Source organism: Leishmania martiniquensis, chromosome 27 (assembly GCF_017916325.1).
Source record: "Leishmania martiniquensis isolate LSCM1 chromosome 27, whole genome shotgun sequence".
Classification (NCBI taxonomy): Eukaryota; Euglenozoa; class Kinetoplastea; order Trypanosomatida; family Trypanosomatidae; genus Leishmania; species Leishmania martiniquensis.
In genome coordinates, this window is record NC_090162.1 from 1,120,001 (window position 1) to 1,140,052 (window position 20,052).

Here is a 20,052-nt window from a genome sequence, read left to right on the forward strand (position 1 = left end):
GATGGTGGACCCGCAACAGCAGGCAAATCGCTGGATCCGCACCCGGGAGCGCGAGAACGGCCTGGTCGTCGTCCGCCTCTTCGAGAAGGACTACCTGCGCACGATACGGCAGGCCATCGTGGACGGCTGCCCGGTGCTGCTGGAGAACATTGAGGAGACGCTCGATCCGATGCTGGAGAACTTGCTTCTGAAGCGGATCACCAGGGAGGGGATGATGTGGGTCATGCACCTCGGCGAGGCGGTGGAGTGGAACGAGCGGTTCCGCTTCTACATGACAACAAAGCTGCCGCGGCCACACTACCTGCCCGAGGTGAGTGCGAAGGTGACTCTCATCAACTTTCGTATCACCGAAGAGGGCCTGCAGGACCAGTTGCTGCAGCGCGTGATGCTGTCCGAGCGGCGCGAGATGGAGGAGAAGAAGCAGGCGCTGACGCTGGAGGCCACGGCGAACCAGGCCGGCCTCAAGGCGACGGAGGACCGCATCCTCGCCATCCTCTCCACCGAGGGCAACATCCTCGAGAGCGAGGCGGCCATCGAGGAGCTGGACCGCTCGAAGGAGCAGAGCGACCGCATCGAAAAGCGGCAGGAGGAGATCGACGCGATGGAGCGCATTAGTGACCGCACGCGCAACCTCTTCGTGCCAGTGGCCCACCTCGGCGCCATCCTCTTCTTCTGTGTCACGGAGCTGGCCAACATTGACCCGATGTACCAAAGCTCTCTACAGTCGTATGTCGTCATCTTCCAGGAGGCGCTCTCGAGCAGCGCCAAGTCCAGTGACGTGGAGGAGCGGACGGAGGCGATTAAGACTACTTTCAAACGCAGTTTGTTTCAGCGTATTTGCCGCGCCCTTTTCGCACGCGATCAGCTGCTCTTCTCCTTCATCATGTCACTCAAAATGTTCCCCGTGAACCCGCTGCTGCTACGCTGGCTGCTGACCGGCGGCACCGAGGACGAGGGCGCCGCTGCCCTGGCGAACCCCTTCACGTGGCTCCCAGAACAAAGCTGGCGACTGCTGCAGCGGGCGAGCGCGCAGCTGGCCGGCTTCGAACACCTCGTCGAGGATGTGCAGCAGCACGAGATGTTCTTCATGGACTACTACGAGTCGTCGAACCCGCTGGAGCTAAATCTGCCCGAAGCGCTGCAGAGCTTGTCGAGAATCGAACAGATGGTGCTTGTGCGGTGCCTGCGCATGGACAAGGTCGTGCCCGCCATTCGCGCGTACGTCTGCGAGACGCTGGGTGAGTTCTTTGTAGAGCCGCCGCTCTACGCTTTGGAGACGGTGGTGGACGAGCTCGCCTACGACCCGTCTGTGCCGATTATTCTCGTCCTGTCCCCTGGCGCCGACCCGAACGCCGAACTCGACCGCGTGGCCGAGCTGCGCGGCATGCTGCATAGTCGGCTCTTCAAGCTCTCCCTTGGCCAGGGCCAGGACGTGCCGGCTCGCGCCCTCATCGAAGCCGGCACGAAGAGCGGGCACTGGGTGCTCCTGCAGAACTGTCACCTTTACGCCGACTTCATGCCGCAGCTGTCGCGCATGATCGAGGACTACAGCGACGTGGCGGCGAAGGCGCGGCTGCATCGCGACTACCGTCTGTGGCTGACATCTCTGCCAAGCGAGGTGTTCCCGATAGCGATTCTGCAGGACGGAGTAAAGCTTGTGCAGGAGCCGCCAAAGGGTCTCAAGAGTAACCTCATGCAGTCGTACCTCTCCGACCCCGTCGCGGACGCTCAGTTCTTCGAGGCAGCCCTCACACCGGCGGTGTGGCACAAGCTGCTCTTTGGGCTTTGCTTCTTCCACGCGGTGGTGCAGGAGCGCCGGCAGTACGGCCCTCTCGGCTGGAACCGCCCGTACGAATTCAACGAAACGGATCGCCGTATCAGCGTGCGGCAGCTGCAGATGCTGTTGAACGAGAACGAGTCGGTGCCGTATGAGGCGCTTCTCTACCTCATCGGCGAGTGCAACTACGGCGGGCGTGTGACGGACGACTGGGACCGGCGCTGCCTGCTGGCCACGCTTGAGGTCTACCTCACCTCGTCCATTCTGGAGGACGACTACGTCTTCTGCGACGACGCGGCGGAGTACTTTGCGCCACCGTTCGGGGAGTACAGCACGTACCTCGCCTACATCCAGTCCCTGCCTGCACAGCAGCCCCCCACCGTCTTCGGCTTGCACGAGAACGCCGACATCACCAAGGACGAGCGCGACGCCCGCTTTCTGCTCGACGCCACCCTCACCACGCAGCCGCGCGACGCGGTGCCGGCGGGCGGCAGCGGCGCCTACAAGTCGGACCCCAAGACGATCGTGAAGGCGCTGGCGGCGGAGGTGCTGCACCGCCTACCGCCGCTCTTCGATATCGAGGAGATCCAGGCCCGCTACCCGATCGACTACGCCCAGTCCATGAACACCGTTCTCCTGCAGGAGGCCATTCGCTACAACCGTCTCCTCGCCGTCGTGCGCGCCTCGCTGGCGGATGTGCAGGACGCCATCAGTGGCAAGGTGGTGATGGGCAGCGAGCTCGAGCAGGTGTACCTTAACATGTACGACAGCAAAGTACCGGAGGTGTGGAAGCGCCGCTCCTACCCATCCCTGAAACCGCTCGGCGCGTACGTCACTGACCTCATCGCGCGCCTGCAGTTCTTGCGCCGGTGGTACGACGCAGGGCCGCCGCCGCTCTTCTGGCTGAGCGGTTTCTTCTTCACGCAATCGTTCCTCACAGGGGTCATGCAGAACTACGCCCGCAAGTACAGAATTGAAATTGACAAGCTCATCTGGAAGTTCACGGTCATGCCGGCCCCGGCGGAGAGCTTCACGGCGGCCCCGGAGGATGGCTGCTACGTGAACGGGCTCTTTCTCGAGGGGGCTGGATGGGCGCTCGACCGCGGCGTCCTTTCGGAGAGCCGACCGAAGGAGTTGTACGTCTCCTTTCCGGTGCTGCAGCTGTCTCCTGTGCTGCCCGAGGAGGTGGCACAGCGTCCCATCTACCACTGCCCATGCTACAAGACAACGGACCGTCGCGGCGTACTTTCGACGACGGGGCACTCAACGAATTTCATCTTGACCGTGAACCTTCCCCGAGATGTGCAGCAACCGGAGAGTCACTGGGTGCTGCGCGGCACGGCGCTCTTTACGCAACTCGAGTACTAAACAGTGGTGAGGAGGGGGAGGGAGTGGGGGAGACGGAGGCACCGTGTGTATGTGTGCACGTGTGTATCTCTCTCTCTCTGCGGTGGAGGCACCGAATGTTTGTGCGGCAGGCGATTCTCTGTTGGACTCCCTTTTCGTTTATGTTTCCCCCTTTGCTCGTTTCCCTTGATGTATAGCTGTATGCGGGAGGAACCCCAGCGCATTAGCGGGCATACGTATCAGCGCGTGCGATCGAGTGCGTGCACATGTGTTTAGATGCCTGTTTGAGAATGTATGGCGGAATCTTCTCTGTGTCCCTTCCCCGTCTCTTTCTCTCTCTCTCTGCCCTCAGCCGTGCCGCTTCCTGTGTGGGGCCGTGCGGTGAGTGGGGCGTCCATACCTGAGGAAGGGGAGAAGGGAAAGAAAGGCGCGCACGCATCTGTGGGCGCAGGAGAGGGCGGTGACTTCGTCCCGCCCTCTCCTGCGGCCCTCACCCGAAGAAGAAGAACAGGGGTCATGGCGACATCATCTCTGAGATGCTTGACGGAAAGGGCGGCTGGTGGGCGCTCAGGTGTGCGCGTGTGCACGCCGAAGACGAGTTCGACCTGTTCCTGCTACCTGTCATGCTGTGGCTCCTCTCAGCTCCCTCGTTGCCTCTATCTCCCCTCCCCTTTTTTCTTCTCCTGCGATGAGCGATGGCGCGCCTGTAGCACTGGCCTCCCTTCCGGTTCGGTGCCTCTCTCTGTGTGCACATGTGCGCCCGTACCACCCACATTTTCTGTCCTCTCCCTCTACCGGTACACCGCCCTCACCTCTCCGCCTGTGGTGTGCGCGCTGCTCTCCACGGGAGACATGGCCCCTTTGCAGCCGCAGCCGCCGTGGCAGTAGCAGCACGGCGGCTGCGGCTGCCGCTGATGTTCACCGACATCCCCAACGTCAGCGGTCGCCCTCTTCGCCGGAGCGGCGACGGCGAGGGTGTGCGCCACTCCAGGCTGCATTGTTGGCGTGGGCTGCGCCGCCGCATCCCCATCGTATGATGGGCTCGAGACCGTCTAGAAGGCGCGTCGCTCCCGCGAGGCGGAGCATCACCACCGCTGCATCGCCTGTGAAACAGGTCGAGTGCGGCGGGGCATTTGCCGCGGCAAGGCCGGCGCACGCATCAGCGAATGAGGCGTGCTCAAGACGAATACCGACTCTCTTTTTCACGATGCCTGCCGCTTATGCAGGCAGCCGTTGCGCATCTAACGGCTTTTCCTGTTGGCACGACTGGCCGTTGCGTGCGTGGACGGCATGAGCTGGTGTTACCTTTCCAGTGCTCTGTGAAGAGAGCGAGAGGTTCTTGCTTAAGCCGCTGACGAGGGATGGGGAGGGGAGGGATTCCGTGATTCGGAAACGGGCCCCTTCGCTCCATCCTCGCCCTGTGTCACCACCGTTTTTTTTTTCTGCTGGTCCTCGCCCTCTCCCGCCTTGGATGTCTGCAACGCGCGCCCGTCGCTCTTTCCCTTTGCTTTCAGCTCAGCTCCCCAAACCTCCCTGATTACGGTGTGCTCACCTTTGCCTTGCGCCCGTCTCTGTGGGCGTCTCGCGTCTTTCCCCCCTCCTGCCCTCTGTCCCTCTCCTTCTCGCACGCTTGTAGGAGCTGCCGAGCACCGTGTCGGGCGCGCGACCGTGATCCTTCCGTCGCAGAGAGAGAGAGACAGGCGGGGGGAGGTGTGTACATATACATACATATATATGTGTGTGTGTGCGCTTCCATTCAGCCCCAAATGCTAATGATCTCCGAGAACCCGTTGCACAAGGCGTTCTCATGTGTGGCCAAGCCTCGCGCGACCTCGCCTGAGTGGAGGTTGACCGCGAACACACCGGCTGCCAAATACATCTGCGTCTGCTTCGAGGGCCGGGGGGGGAGGCGGGCGCCCTCCGCGCATGGGGATGCTGATGGCAGATGATACGATCAAAAAAGAAAGCTGCTGAGTGTGCGTGTGCCCGGCGCTGCGGGCGCACTTCTCCCTCGCGTGCCTCCAAGGGGCGGGGGGCTGTCCATGCAGAGGCCGGTGTATGCTTCCTCGCTCTGAGGCTGCAAGTGTTCAACGCGCTTCTCTCTTCCACCCTCTTGATGCCCTCGTTCTGGTCGGTATGGACACCAGCGGCGCAGTGGTTCTCACGTTACGCACAGCACGAGGGTGGAGGCGTGCGCTTGTTTGGTGAGCGCTGCGGCCTCACCGCCACCATTCCCACTCTTCACATCGCCTACCCGCACATCTCTTCTTTCTTTCCGAAGGGCTTCGCTTGTCACCTCTCTCTCTGGTCGGTGCTCGCTCGACGTCGTCGGCGGCGGCGGCGGCCATGCCACTTTTTTGCATCGGTGACGCGGCTACTCGCCCATCGGAGGTGTGTGAGGATCTTGTTGCCAAGCCTATCACAGCACATCACCAGCTCATCATTTCCACCGTCACTCACCAGCTAGGCCCCTTGGCTGGCGCCGTGTGCCGCGCCCTCATCCAGTCGGGGCCAATACCGCTGAAGGACATCAGCGATGCCGTCTACCGGGATGAGGAGGTGCGTGCCGTCGCTGCCGCTGCCGCCAACCGTGCCTCTGCCACTGGGGAGAAGACCACAGCCGTGCCGACCACTCACCAAGTCGGCTGCAGCCTCCATATCGACCTCGGGGACATCTCCTCTGTCAACGACGTCATTCACGAGGTGGCGGTGAAGGAGCTCCTGACGCGGCTTGTGGTGCACCGCCTTATCTACGCAGACCCGATCACGCATCTCTACGAGATGCGCTACGGCAGCGCTATCCTCCTGCGCGTTTTGTTCCCGCTCGTTCTCCATTGCGCACGACAGCAGTACGGCGAGGCAGCCAAGTGCGTGCTCCTCGTTGTCTACCAGCTTGGCGTCGTGCCGCCCCGCGCTGCCGTCCAGGTAGCGCTGAGTCGAACCCCGAGCATCACGCGTGACGCGATCGAGTACGCTGTTGTTCGCATGGTGGAGGACAGGTGGCTCGTGCCGGTGCCTACCTCACCCACCGCGGCACCCGGTTCCCCGACGGTAGCAAACGTGGCACGGCAGGCCGACCTCGCCGCCTTAGACCCAGACAGCGGCTCAGATTTGTGGAACACTACCACTCCCTACTCCGTGGGCCTTGGGGCCGCTCTGCATTACCTTTTCAACGACGCGATCGAGCAGGCCGTGGCTGAGCGCTACGCAGACGGCCGGCTCGCCCTCACATTGGTGCGCGCGCTGCGACGTCGTGCAGCACCGAACTCAATGTACGCTGAGGCTGCTGCTTCCTTGCAGGAGCTAGCAGCGGAGCTGCCGACCACCGCGGGTGTGCGCCGCAGTCGCAGTGGCGAGCCGCGGATGGGCCCCGACAACGTACCGAGCAGCTCTGCGGAGGCGGTGCAGCGCTGTCTGCAGCGCCTGTGCCAGCCCATTGTTTTTTTCGACGGTGACGCCGCCGTGCCCGTTATGTCCGACAACGTCATGCCGCCGAATTTCACGGCGATGCCATCGACGCGGGCGCTCGTAGTGAGGCCGCACGGCCAGAGCAACTTTTACGCTATGGACCACGTCACCGCTGTGCGCCTGCTGCAGGAGGCGGTGTGCGAGCGGGTTGTGTACAGTGGCTACGGTGTACTCGGTGTGCGCATTATGAAGCTACTGCTGCAGCACCACTTCCTTGAGGAGCGGACGCTGGCTGAGCAGTCGGTCGCCACCTACGTGAAGGTTCGAGAGGTGCTGCACCAGATGTTCAAGGACGGCTTCTTGCTTCAGCAAGAAGTTCCGCGCACCTCGGCGCTTGTCGAGAGGTCTGCTAAAGCGAGCGTGTATCTCTGGGGACTGAGCTGGAGCACGACGCTTCTGCCTGCGGTGCGCGAGCGGCTCGCGAAGGCACTGACGGTTGCGTGGGTGAAGCTGCGTGAGGCGCAGGAGCAGGCAGCCACCGCTGCAGAGGCAGCTGCTCGCCCCTGCCCCTCACCTGCAGCTGGTGGCAGCACCAACAGTAGTGCTGGCCTCGCTGGGGAGGTCGAGGCGCAGTACAAGTACGGCATGTCACGCAGCACGCAGCAGGCACTGCAGGCGCAGCGCGTCGTTACAGGGCTGCAGAGCTGCGCCATGTCGCTCATGCGTCTGTTGCTGATTGTGGATTTCTTTTAAGAGCGCATCGGGCGAAGGACCGGCACACGGGTGCCGATGCGCACTGGGCGTGTCTTTCTCTCTCTCTCTCTCTGCGCTTTGGTATGGCCGGCGTGGGCGCCAGCGGGACGCGCGGTGCGCGGTGCAGAATTTGTAACGTAAAATCGCATCGCTGACGTCAAAGGCGGCGGCCAACGGGAAAACGAAAGAAAAAACAGACGAACCGCACGAAGGCTGCCGCGCATCTGCCGTGCCCCTCTGCACCGCGCATCTTCTCGCCCTTCTCCTCTCCTGCAGGGTGCCCTGCGTCCCCGCATCTGTATCGCGGTGCCGCTCTTCATACGGCGCCTTGTTCCTCAGTGATAGGGGGACGGGCGAGAGCGCGCGGGGCAATGCCGACGGAGGAGTGACATGAGTGGTGGCGGTGGAGGGACGCTCCGTCCGGTGTGCCGTCACGTGCGACAGTGGATGCGTTGGCGCAGGCGGGGCGCTCGCTTGCCGGTGAAGTGGACGGGCCCAAGCTGCTTTTCTTTTTTTTCTTCTTTCTCGCACTGCTTGTGATGACCTCCTCGCATCGTGTCTCCGCCATCGCCCTTTGCTTTGTCTCGCCCGGTCATCTCCTCCTCTTTTCGTTCGCCGCCCCTCTCCACCTCTGCACGGTTCCGCTGCCGTTATTGATGTGTGCTGCCAAGCTCATCGCACGCGCCACCCCTCCAACTTCTCTCACCCCCTCCCTCAGTAGTGTGTGGCTACACAGATATACACATAGTGCAATCTGTCGCGTTGCAAGGCGGCGCCGAGGCGAGCTGAACGCTCTGGCTGCGCCGCCCGGCACTCATTTTACGCCGTCCGATGCACCGTGCGACACGTTCCCATGAAACGCCATCCGTCGCTGCACGCGGAGCAGAAAATCGGACTGCGCTGCCGTCCCTTACCAAAGAGTTCCCCTCTTCGCGCCTGAAGCCGGAGGCGGCCGCACGGAGCGCATGGCTCACCGAGCTGTTTGACAGACTCTCTGCCGAATGCGTCGACGCGCAGCAGAGCGCTGACCCCGACGAGGATTTCATGGAAAGCTTCACTGAGGAAGTGGCGCAAGGCCTTCTATCGCCAGCGATGTGCTCGCAGCGGCAGCCACTCCCGCCCTCGGCGGCTCTCCACCAACTTGCACATGGGGTCGGCACTTCGTCGACTGGTGGCGCCGTCCAGCGAAATGACGGGGCTGCTGTGCTCGCCGCCAGCCGCAATGGCCTGCCGGACGTGTTCCACGAGCAGGCACAGACTGTGCAGTTGATGGAAAGGACGGCGACTGAGATGCAGCAGACACTGCAGCAGCTGCACCACTACCTCGCCCTCCACGCTAAGTGGCGCATCGAAGCAGGGCGTGACGCGGGTAGCCACACGGCCTCCGCCCCTGCCCGCCGCCCATCCGCCAAGCCCGAGCTCGTCGCCCATCAAGCGGGCAGGGCGACGGCCGCGCAGCAGCACAGCATAGCCGATAACGATTTGCTCACCGAAGCTGCCCGCATTCAGCGTGCTCGCGTCGTCGCGGCTGATGAAGGCGACTCGGATGACCAGTCTGTCGAGGACTATGCGACTGACTACACGTTGCCGCCGCTGACGTCAGACAGTCGCCTGGCAGACGAAGTGGCGGCCATTGCGGCCCGCGTGGCGAAGATGAATGAGTCTGTGAAAGTCATGGGCGACACGGAGGCCGCCTTGCCGAGCGCGTCGGCGGTGCCATGGTGGTCCTCGGCGCTGCGCATGCGGGACATGAAAGCGTCCGCAGTCCGGCTTGGCTACCATGCACGCGCCGCATTGAGTTGGTCGCAGCGCTCGCTGGAGCAGCTACTCCTGCAAGCGGTTGCCCTCAACAATGCGTCCGTGGACACTCGCACGCACCTCCTCCAGCAGCATCACCACAGCCAAGAGTTCCAGGCTCGACATCGCGATCGCCAGGAGGCCGTCATGCAGCTGCAGGCGGACATCACCTACTACCAGGGGCGCTTACAGGCTGAGTTGGCGCGCCGCGCTAGCTTGCAGGAGGAGCTGTGCCTTCGCGCGCAGGAGAGGGGCCTCCTCGATCCCGACGACCACAACCCACTGAAGGCGGAACTGACGCTGTTGCTCGCGGAGCGCGAGTGGCCTTCTCAAGAGCTCAAGAGGGACGCAGACACTGTCCTGGACTCTCTGCGGTTCATATCGATGGCTCTCGAATAAGACTGAGCTCCTGCACCCACACGAAGAGCGTGTCACCGCGAAGTGTGTGTGTGTGTTTGCCCGCGTGGTTGTGTGGCGGTGGGCTGTTGCTGGCATCTGCCTCTGCACACTGGCGCAGGTGAAGGGGCTGTAGTCTCACCCAGCTGTGCCATCCCCTCCCCTTCCTCCCACCCCCGACTTCGCCTCGACTCTGCTCGCCTTCTCTTTTCTTCGGTATCTTTTCTTTCTCCTCTCCTCTGTCAGCCACGCGCAGTATCGTATGGCGCGTTGTGCGCCGCGTGCGATGCAGAGCGTCACGCAGATGTACAAACCTTCATGTCTTGGGATGGCGGCGACTCTCGTCCTCAGCCAGCAGCGTACACGCAGCCCTCTCCATTCTCTGTTCTTCCAACACTGGCGCGTTCGCGCACCGGCCCGCCCGCCTACCGAAGCTTTCTCCTCGCGTCTGCGTGCTCGCCATTCGCCGCTCACTCTCCAGCCGCTTGTGGCCGGCCCGGCGGGCGGGAGGGGGCCCCTTTCGCATTTCAGCGGCTGCGCTTATGGCGAAGAGATGAAGGCGATAGATGCACTCTGTTGCGGTTTCCTGACGGTGTCGGCTGCCAACCACTCTGCTTGGACGTGGCTGAAGCCGCTGTCTGCTGATGCAGCCGCCCAACTTGACCCCGTCTCTCTCTCTCTGCCGCTCTGCCACACTTCTGCCATGCACTCCCTCTCCCCTCTTCCCTTCTCCTGCGCGCGCGACCCGGCAAAGGAGCGCCAATTCGTAACCAAGACGATTTTCTGCAATTCGGCCGCTGCCGTTCCACACTCCTCCTCTCCACGCAGCGACATCTCACCCCACCAGGTGGCGGGGAGCGGCCTGTACACGGTCCTTTCCTCTCCTGTTTGCGTTGCCGCTGAGAGGCCATCTTGAATTGCAGCGTGCGCACGAAGTGGTGCCGCTTCTGCTCCTCTGGCGTCGTCTTTCCGTAGCGTCTTCCCGCCGCTTCTATCATGATGCGCAGGCCCCTCGTGAGGGCCGCCACGGCGCTCCGGTGTGGCACCACCGCTTCCCCGGCGGCCCCCTTCGGCCCCTTCCTGTGCGCATGGAGCCGCAAAACTCTCTGGGCGGCTGTGGCGCACGTGCCGTTGGTGTCGAGCCCCGCGGCGCACGCCGCGCTGACGACGGGCTGCAGATGGCAGTCGACGGGCGTGACGCCGTGGAACAGCGGCGGCAGCAGCGGCGGAGGTGGCAGCGGCGGTCAGCAGCCGGGGCGCACGTGGGTGAACCCTAACGCTGTGCCACCGGGCGACTTCCTAAAGAAGTACGCGCGGGACTTGACGGAGGAGGCGCGCATGGGCCGCCTGGACCCGATTGTCGGCCGCGAGGAGGTCATACGGCGCACCATCCAGGTGGTTTCGCGACGCACCAAGAACAACCCGGTGCTGATTGGTGAGCCTGGTGTCGGTAAGACAGCCATCGTCGAAGGCCTGGCGCAGCGGATCGTGAAGGGCGAGGTGCCGGAGAGCATCAAGGACCGCCAGGTGTACGCGCTGGACATGGGCACCCTCGTCGCCGGCGCCAAGTTCCGCGGCGAGTTCGAGGAGCGTCTCAAGGGTGTGCTCAAGGACACCATACAGTCCCAGGGCAAGGTCATCTTGTTCATTGACGAGCTGCACACGCTGGTCGGCGCCGGCTCGTCAGGCGATGGGTCGATGGACGCGGCGAACTTACTGAAGCCGTCGCTGGCGCGGGGCGAGCTGCACTGTATTGGCGCCACCACGCTGGATGAGTACCGCCAGCACATCGAGAAGGACGCGGCGCTGGCGCGGCGCTTCCAGTCGGTGCTCGTGACGGAGCCTACCGTGGAAGAGACCGTCTCCATCCTGCGCGGTATCAAGGAGAAGTACGAGGCCCATCATGGCTGCCTCATCAAGGACGAAGCCCTCGTCTACGCCGCCGTCAACTCCCACCGCTACCTCTCGGAGCGCCGCCTACCCGACAAGGCCATCGACCTCATCGACGAGGCGGCTAGCCGCCTGCGCCTGCAGCAGGAGTCGAAGCCTGAGGCGCTGGACCTCGTCGAGCGCGAGCTGATCCGCCTGAAGATCGAGGCGGAGGCGGTGAAGAAGGATAAGGACGAGGTGGGCAAAGAGAAGCTGGCGAGCCTCTACGAGCACATTTCGCTGAAGCAGAGGGAGTACGACGCGCTCGAGGAGCGGTGGAGAAAGGAGAAGAGCCTCTTCCAGACGATCAAGCAGCGCACCGAGGAGCTTGACGTGCTGCGGCACCACCTTGAGCAGGCCATGAACAGCGGCGACTTTGCCAAGGCGGGCGAAATACAGCACAGCCAAATCCCAAACCTGCTGAAGCAGATCGAGAAGGACAAGCACCTCGCCAGCTCCAAAAACTTCATGGTGCACGACAGCGTCACCTCCAAGGATATCGCGGAGGTGATCGCCCGCGCGACCGGCATCCCGGTGGCGCAGCTCATGACGAGTGAGCGGGAGAAGCTGATCCACATGGATGCGGAGCTGAAGAAGACCATCATGGGCCAAGATGCAGCCATCGACTCCATTACGAATGTGGTGCGCATCTCGCGCGCCGGCCTGCACTCGCACAAGCGCCCTCTGGGCTCCTTTCTCTTCCTCGGCCCCACCGGCGTCGGTAAGACGGAGGTGTGCAAGAGCCTCGCGAAGTTTCTCTTTGACGACGAGTCGTTTATCTGCCGCATCGACATGAGCGAGTACATGGAGCGGCACTCGGTGCACCGGCTGATCGGCGCCCCGCCCGGGTACGTCGGCTACGAGGAAGGCGGTGAGCTGACGGAGTCGGTGCGGCGTCGCCCGTACCAAATTGTCCTCTTCGACGAGTTTGAGAAGGCTCACCCGAGTGTGTCGAACATTCTCCTGCAGGTGCTGGACGAGGGGCACCTGACCGACAGCCACGGCCGCCGCGTCGACTTCAAGAATACCATCATTATCCTCACCTCCAACATCGGTGCCGACGTCATCGCCCGCCTGCCGGTGGGGGAGCCCAGCAGCGTGGCGATGTCGGCTGTCATGGAGCAGGTGCGGCAGCGCCTGACGCCCGAGTTCATTAACCGTCTTGATGACATCATCATGTTCAACCGCCTCAGCCGGGAGAACATCCGCAGCATTGTTGAGATTTTGTTTGCGCAGGTGCAGGCGATGCTGAGAGAGCACAACATCACGCTGGAGGAGTCCAAGGAGGTGTACGACTGGCTCAGTGTGAACGGCTACAGTGCCGTGTACGGTGCGCGCCCATTGAAGCGGCTCGTGCAGAGCGAGCTGCTCAACCAGCTGGCGCTGATGCTGCTTGACGGCCGCATCCGAGAGGGTGAGCAGGTGAGGCTGGCGGTGCGCGACGATCGTGTCATGGTGATGCCCAATCACGAACTCTCCCCTGAAAAGGGACTGAGCGATGCGCAGCTGCTTGACGAGTGAGGCCACGCCTGCGCGGCCATGGCACAGAGCGATGACCGTCCCGTGTGGCTCTTTTGTCTTTCCTTGAACGTTTATTATGGTGTGGAGCCGGCGAGTGTGCCTGGCCTGTCTCTGGCAGGCGAGGGCGATGGGCGGTGCTGCCTTGCCCAGGTTGCACACGCCACTACGCCCTCTTCGCTCTCCTCCGCTCTCACCGCCACCGCACTTTTTCCGGTACGACGTCGGCGCACAGTGTACAGATGTGCGCGCAGTCATCTTTCGCTGTTGTCCCGAATTGTTTCTTTCACGTTCCGCCTTCAGCCCCCCTCCTCCCATGAGCAGTGCCCGCGCCGATGAATCGCTGTGCATGTGGGCACTCGCCTCTCCTCGATAAAACCGAGGGGGCACACAGAAGCACGCACCTTCTCTCTTTGTTCACACGATCAAAGTTTTCTCAGACGCTACCAGCACTGCTACGGTGCAGGTGCACATCCCCGAGTATTCGTGAGTGCGGGCGAGGGAGAGAGAAGGGCCCGCTGAATCAGCGATGAGGTGATATGGTGAGCCCCTCTCCTCGCAATTTCTGTACACTCGCTGCAGCAGCCTCCCCCCCACTCCTTGGCAGATGTGTCCCTGTGTGTCAGGGATTATCTGCGGATGCGATCCACTTCCTTTCCCCATCTGCCTGTCTGTCTGTCTCCCTCTCTCATCATTTCACTCACACTTTCCTCGCCATTTCTTCGGTGCCTGTGGCTCACCTGCTCACTTTCGTCGACGACGCCATCGCGTGTGTGACCGCCGCACGACCGCGCCCTCTGCGGCACTCAGTCATCCGTCCCGCCCCCAAAACAAATGCGTGTCAGAGTCGAAGGAAAACCGCTTTGACCTTTGTCTTTTTCCGGTGCACTCCCGCGCCACGGCACCGCGCGTGACGATGACACAGCCGCCGTACCTTTCACCTCCTTCATCATCTCGCCACGCTCCGCACGTCACAGTGGACGACCCGCGGTGGGAGGTGATTTCTGCAGAGTGTCAGATATGTTTAGAAAGCCTCTCCAGATGTCGGCAGGAAGCAGAGCGAATGGCACAGTCGCTGGAGGGAGCGCTGTTTCGTGCCTCGTTGGAGGCCACGCCGCTGTCACCGCGCACTGCTCTGCCTCCTTTCGGGCTGCGGTAGAGAGGCGCCCTACGGCGGCGTCTCTGTTATCCTCTTCCCACCGGGAGAGTTGTACACGAACACCTCCGCGCACCCGCTCGCTGCTGAGCGTGCACGCCTGTACGGTACCTCGCCTCCATTTTCCCCGCCCTCGCGCTCTGTAGATGCCAGGCTTCATCCGAGGTTGCTCTGCACCGGCTTCAGTTTTCGAGGCTGATGCCAGCTGTGCGCGTTACGTGTGTCTGCTGCTGATGCGCGGACCTCGTGGCAGCGCACACACACTCATTTCATCGTCGTCCCTCCCGCACACCCGACAGCTCTCGCCGTGTACGAGTCGCTTCCCTCGCCCCTGCACCCCTACGCCTTCTCCCTCCCCCGACCAGTACGCGCGGCGCAGGAGCTCACACACAGAGCCGTCGTAGGGGCCGCCGCCGACACCGGCCTGAGGCGCGCCACCTCGGATACACCGCTCGAGGATGGCTGCGCGGCGCTTCTCATCGACGTGGGCGGCACTTCTCCATCGGCGCTCGCGGATGAGCTCAACGGCGGCGACGGCAGCAATCGCGTGACATCGGGCTGCGCTTCGCGAAGAGTATCGGGCCGCTGCGTCGGCAGTATACCGAAACACAAGCTTGTCTGCGTCGCTCTTCTCGTAAGCAGCGCGGCTCGTGAGGCTCCGGTCGATGGGCAAGAAGGTGCAGGGAGGGCGTTAGCAGCTTTGTTTCTGCCGCATCCCCGAGTGCGTTGCGCGAGGACAGAGTGTAGGGCGCCTATAATGGCAGCAAAAAACTGCAGGGCGTCTTGTCTTCGAGCTCCCCGAGCTGTATGTCGCGCCCGTTGACGTGTACGTGCGTATGATGCCCTCTGCCGCCAACAACACACCAAGGGGCGAGGTCCTGGCGGCGCCACCGCATCTGCGATCCCAAGATGTCAGCAACCCCTCGCCGATCGCGTGTTCTGCGCAAGTGCGCGAGGCCGCCAAGGCGGTTGTGTGCTTCGCCATCAACCACCCCTCGTGTACGGTTGCCGTGGTCGTCAGCTCCATCGTGTAGGCCGAGAGCGGATACGCGCGCGCGGCACTGAGGCGAGAGGAAAAATAAGGGTGACGCGAAGCAGTGCTAAGCAGTGCGTCGGCGTCTGCGTGGGTGCGTGCCCGGTCTGTCCGGCGTCTTCTCAACAAACACGCCACAGATGTTCACGTCTGCTTGGCCTCCTCCGCCACCCCTCAGTGACCGTTGCCGTCGGCTGTGCCTACACAGACAGGCACCGCCGCACGCAGCGAGTTGACGCTTCTCTCGGTGCACTGCCTCGCTCTGCTCACCCATTGCCGGCTTCGCCTTTTCCTTTCCCGTTGGTGTGCACGATCGCACTCGCAACGAGCCGCTGCGCGACGCAGAACGTCGCACTCTCCACCCTATCCCTCCCCTCTCCTTAAGATCTTGCGTGTTGCCCGCTGCCGGCCGTTTCCGCTTTTGTGCAGAGAAGGGCGCTGGGCCGTTCACACCACGCCGTTTTCATAGAGAACTGGCGATCAGCGGCCGGGCGCCCCACTCTTTTCCTTGACGAAGTACTGCGCGCCACTGCTTCCTACACGAACGCCGGGTTCGCCGCGACGGTCGCCACCGCTGCTGCCATGGCAGCGCTCTGATATGTGCCTTCCTCGAGCACCAACGCTTCCCTTCTTTTGTCGTGTGCACGCGCACTGCCGCCTCGCCTTTAGGCTCTCCCCATTTTTTTCCTTTGCAGGGCGCCTCACCACACACACACAATGAACCCTCTGTGCGCTTTCATGCGCGTATTCTTTTGGTGTGCGTGCGTGTGTGCTCTCTATCACCCACTGTCTCGCGTGGGTGCCGTTTATTTTTTCTTCCCCTTTCCGTGCTGCTGACGTATGTCTGCTCTCTATGTATCGCACATCGACCCGTAGCCCTCGGGCCTACTGGACACTTTTTCCCAGGAACACGGCATTTCCAGGCCACGCGCGTCTCGCCCGAAACGGCTGGGCTCTTTCTTTCAAAGGTCTGCCTCACCGTCCCCCCGCACTGCAGCTCGCAGTTTGTGCGGCGGGTGCGCCCACACCCGCCGCACGGCGCAACCACCTGCGGTATTGCGTGAGCATCCCTCCCACAGCTCTTTCATTGGCTCACTTGATGAGTCGCTGCCGCGGCAGCTTCGCGCGCACTCTCCCCCACTCCCTCCTGCTCCTCAACGCCGCGTGGCCTTTTCTCCCGAATGTCTCGCCGCACTTGCACGTCCGCGCTGATGTGGGGCCGTGCAAGCGAATTGACGCGTCCATGCATGTGCATTGTGCCACGACTTTGCAGCTTCTCCACAACGCATCTCCCTCACTCTCGCCTACTCACCCCCGCAGTGTCCGCTTTTTTCTTCCGCCCCGTGAGTGTGTGTTGCCGCTGCCGCCTCCTCTCCTCCACCCCTCGCCACCACCCCTGAGCCGAACGTTTCTTGTGCCGCTCAGCCTTGCCAGCAGTGCCCAGCATCCTCTTGAGCGCGTCAACATGTCCGCTAACCCGCTGCTTCAGCAGAGCAGTCTGCATTACCAATACCCGCCCTTCGACAAGATCAAGGCGGAGCACTATGCACCCGCCTTCGAGCAGGGCATGAGGGAGCAGATGGCGGAGATCGAGGCCATCAAGGCCAACCCTGACGCACCTACCTTCGAGAACACAATTGTTGCGCTCGAAAAGAGTGGCGCGCTGCTTACGCGCGCGCAGCTGATCTTCCGTAACCTTTGCTCTGCGCACACAAGCCCTGAGATGCAGGCGCTCGAGCAAGCCTACGCCCCAGCGTTCTCCGCCCACAAGGACAGGATCTACCTCGATGGCGTCCTGTACAGCCGCCTCAAGGCCGTGTACGACGAGCGTAGCAGTCTCACTGGCGAGGACTTGCGGCTCGTGGAGCACTACGAGAGGGAGTTCCGAAAGGCCGGCGCCGGCCTCGGCGATGCGGACAAGGAGAGGCTGAAGCAGTTGAACGAGCGCCTCGCCACCCTCGAGATCGACTTTGCCAAAAAGGTGATGGACACCCGCAAGACTGCGTCGCTGATCGTGACTGATGCTGCCGAGCTGGAGGGTCTCAGCGAGGATGAGATCTCGACGGCGAAGGAGGAGGCGGTGAACCTCGGCCACCCAGGCAGCTACGCGCTGGTCATCGTCAACACCACGCAGCAACCGCTTCTCGCGTCGCTCAGCAACCGCGAGACGCGGCGGCGCCTGTTCGAGGCGAGCGAGCAGCGCGCCGGGCGCGGTGACGAGAATGACACGAGCGCCATCGTCACGGAGATTGCACAGCTACGGCTCAAGAAGGCAAAGTTGCTCGGTAAGAAAAGCTTTGCTGAGTGGCAGCTCCAGTACCAGATGGCTGACCCGGCGTCTGCGGAGGCGCTGCTGCGCGACATGGGCAAGGCGGCAGCGTTCAAAGCTCAGAAGGAGGCAGCGGACATCAGGCAGATGATTCGAGAGAAGGGCGGCAACTGCGAGCTGGCCCCATGGGACTGGCGCTACTACGCGGAGCAGGCGCGCAAGCGGCACTACAACCTTGACGAGAGCGAGACGAAGCCCTACTTTGAACTGCACAATGTGCTGGAGCGTGGTGTCTTCTACACGGCGGAGAAGCTGTACGGCGTGGCAATGCAGCGGCGCACAGATCTGCCGGTGTACCACCCAGACGTGATGACGTTTGAGATGTTCGACTCCACGGGCGAGTCGCTCGCCATTTTCTGCCTTGACCCCTACGCGCGCGTGAGCAAGCGTGGCGGTGCGTGGATGACTTTCTATGTTCGCCAGGCCTCTCTTCTTGGGCAGAAGCCGGTCGTGTACAACGTCCTGAACATCGTAAAGCCAGCTGAGGGAAGGCCGACGCTGCTGACTCGAGAAAACGTGACGACGCTCTTCCACGAGTTCGGCCACGGCCTTCACGGCATGCTCAGCAATCTGAAGTACTCGACACTTTCCGGCACGAGCGTCGCTCGCGACTTCCTTGAGTTTCCGTCGCAGATCAACGAGCACTGGGCGATGCACGACGCCGTGCTCAAGAACTACGCGCTTCACTACGAGACCAAGGAGCCGATCCCGCAGACGTTGGTGGATCGCATGAAGGCGGCCGAGACGTATGGCGCCGGCTTCCATACGATCGAGGTAGTCAAGGCGGCCTACCTCGATCTCTATTGGCACCAGGTCACGGAGGAGGCGGCTGTGCTGCCACCATCGCAGATGGAGGAGGCGGCGATGCGGGCCTTCGGAGTTGGGCTCGCCGAAGTACCGCCACGCTACCACAGCGAGTACTTTATGCACGTATTCGCTGGTGGGTACGCCTCTAACTACTACGTGTACCAGTGGGCGCGTGTGCTGGACTGCGACGGATTCGAGTGGTTTCTCGAAAACGGTGGGCTGACGCGGGCGAACGGCGATCACCTGCGCGCATGCGTGCTCTCGGTCGGCAACTCGGTGGACGCGAACGTCGCCTACGAGAAGTTCGCTGGCCGCAAAGCAAATATGAAGGCCTTCCTGCGGCTCAATGGTCTGCTTGACGAGCAGCTGCCATAACCGATAATGCACAGCTGCGCTTCTCTTCCCTTTTCCTCCCTCGTTCTCCCTTAGACGTGTCGCCTTCTGTCCCCTTTCCCGGCTTTCTTGTCATTCGTGTCCCGTCCGTGAGAGGTGCGTGCGTGCTCGCCAAGCGCATGCCTGTGTCGCTTAGGTGGTGGAACGCAACTGCGAAGACACTTCCACCTATACTTTTGAGTCTGCACCGCCAGCTTCTCCCAGCGACACCTCATCTTGCGGTCGGGAATCTCACGGCACTTCTTCTTGGTGCCCTTCCATTATTGTGTCTGGCGTGGGCGGCTTCTCTCTCCGTCTCTTCGCCGCGCGCGTGGGGTGGGGGTGCGTCGGTGAACGTATCCGCAGCGCCACCATCCCCCCCCCCTGGAAGACCGGCCTCCATGACTGTCGAGCAAGTGAGCTCGACACATCCGTGGCCGACACGCCGTCTTCTTTTCCACTCTTGTTCTTCTCGGGCATTACAACCCGCTTCGCATGACGAGCGTGGCTGCGTTTCTCACTGTGCTAACGCACACGGCCCTCTTCTCCCTTTCTCCCTCTGTGCGGGCTCCTATGCCGACCTCCTCGTACGGCGTTTTTCCATCCTTGACAATCGTTGATCGTCGTGCGCTTCGCCCACCACCTCTTCATGTGTCTCTTCTCTTATCACGACTTTGCTTGTCGTTTGCTACGGTATCTCGGCTATGCCTTCGGCACATGCACGCAGCACTCCAAGTGGCCTCCGTCGTGAAGCGCCACCCCGCCCGCGAAGCTTTTCCTGGCCTTCGCCCCGACTGTCCCAGCGCAGAGGCACATGGACGCCTCTATGTGCCACCGCGCACGGTATCCGTACCCAGCCGCACTGCCCCCTCCCCCACCCCCAGAGCACCTCTTCACTGCCTTGCTCTATCCCCTTTTCCGCCCGAAAAGCACAGCTGCCAGCGAGAAGATACGGTGTGACGGAACCGGTGCAAAGACGTCCAACAGGGAGTCGCGCAAATGGCACACGCGTGGTGTACGTTTGCCCTGAGTAGGGAGGCTGTGCGCGCGATCTCGGCTCAAAGGTTGGGTACCACTGTGAACGCCGTAGCCGTATGGGCGCTTGTGAAGAGGCCGAAGCTTTCTTCCTTCACCCCGCCTCTTTTCCTCTCTCTATAGCTCTCAAGTGTATATATATATATATATATCGTTAATGATCAGTGAGACGGCAGAGTCCTTCCGCTCTCCTTAAAGTTTTCTCGCCTTTCCCATGATGTGCGTGGGAGCCAAGCACCCGCCCGCTGAACCCTCGTTTTCCCTTCCTCTGTGCCGTTTGTGGTTCTTCTTTGTTGCTTCTTCCCTGCTGTTCCCACGTCCCGCGTTCCCGCTCGGGTGCGCAACAGCTGATACCGCTGCTGCACACACATCTGTGCCCTTCGCATTCATCTCCC

At 62.3% G+C, this 20,052-nt stretch overlaps 6 protein-coding genes across 6 annotated transcripts in view; all 6 read left to right on the top strand.

Annotated features, from left to right (window-relative positions):
- The window catches only part of LSCM1_03608 (uncharacterized protein), a gene marked incomplete at both ends in the record, with an annotated part of 13,005 nt that extends 9,860 nt beyond the window's left edge, over positions 1–3,145 (top strand). The window contains one exon of the mRNA XM_067321143.1: positions 1–3,145. This exon is cut by the window's left edge and continues 9,860 nt beyond it. Coding sequence (XP_067177753.1) covers positions 1–3,145 — 3,145 coding nt within the window.
- Positions 3,146–5,470: 2,325 nt separating this feature from the next.
- LSCM1_03609 (uncharacterized protein) lies at positions 5,471–7,285 on the top strand (the record flags this gene model as incomplete). Its single annotated transcript, XM_067321144.1, has 1 exon — positions 5,471–7,285. The coding sequence occupies one exon, from the start codon at positions 5,471–5,473 to the stop codon at positions 7,283–7,285; it is 1,815 nt and encodes a 604-aa protein (XP_067177754.1).
- An 831-nt stretch (positions 7,286–8,116) lies between these two features.
- Positions 8,117–9,481, top strand: LSCM1_03610 (uncharacterized protein; the record flags this gene model as incomplete). The annotated part of the gene is made up of 1 exon (XM_067321145.1): positions 8,117–9,481. The coding sequence occupies one exon, from the start codon at positions 8,117–8,119 to the stop codon at positions 9,479–9,481; it is 1,365 nt and encodes a 454-aa protein (XP_067177755.1).
- Positions 9,482–10,474: 993 nt separating this feature from the next.
- LSCM1_03611 (uncharacterized protein) lies at positions 10,475–12,928 on the top strand (the record flags this gene model as incomplete). Its single annotated transcript, XM_067321146.1, has 1 exon — positions 10,475–12,928. The coding sequence occupies one exon, from the start codon at positions 10,475–10,477 to the stop codon at positions 12,926–12,928; it is 2,454 nt and encodes an 817-aa protein (XP_067177756.1).
- A 1,017-nt stretch (positions 12,929–13,945) lies between these two features.
- LSCM1_03612 (uncharacterized protein) lies at positions 13,946–14,227 on the top strand (the record flags this gene model as incomplete). Its single annotated transcript, XM_067321147.1, has 1 exon — positions 13,946–14,227. The coding sequence occupies one exon, from the start codon at positions 13,946–13,948 to the stop codon at positions 14,225–14,227; it is 282 nt and encodes a 93-aa protein (XP_067177757.1).
- A 2,352-nt stretch (positions 14,228–16,579) lies between these two features.
- On the top strand, positions 16,580–18,625 carry LSCM1_03613 (uncharacterized protein; the record flags this gene model as incomplete). The annotated part of the gene is made up of 1 exon (XM_067321148.1): positions 16,580–18,625. One exon carries the CDS (start codon positions 16,580–16,582, stop codon positions 18,623–18,625), a length of 2,046 nt encoding a protein of 681 aa, XP_067177758.1.
- Between the last annotated feature and the right edge of the window lie 1,427 nt (positions 18,626–20,052).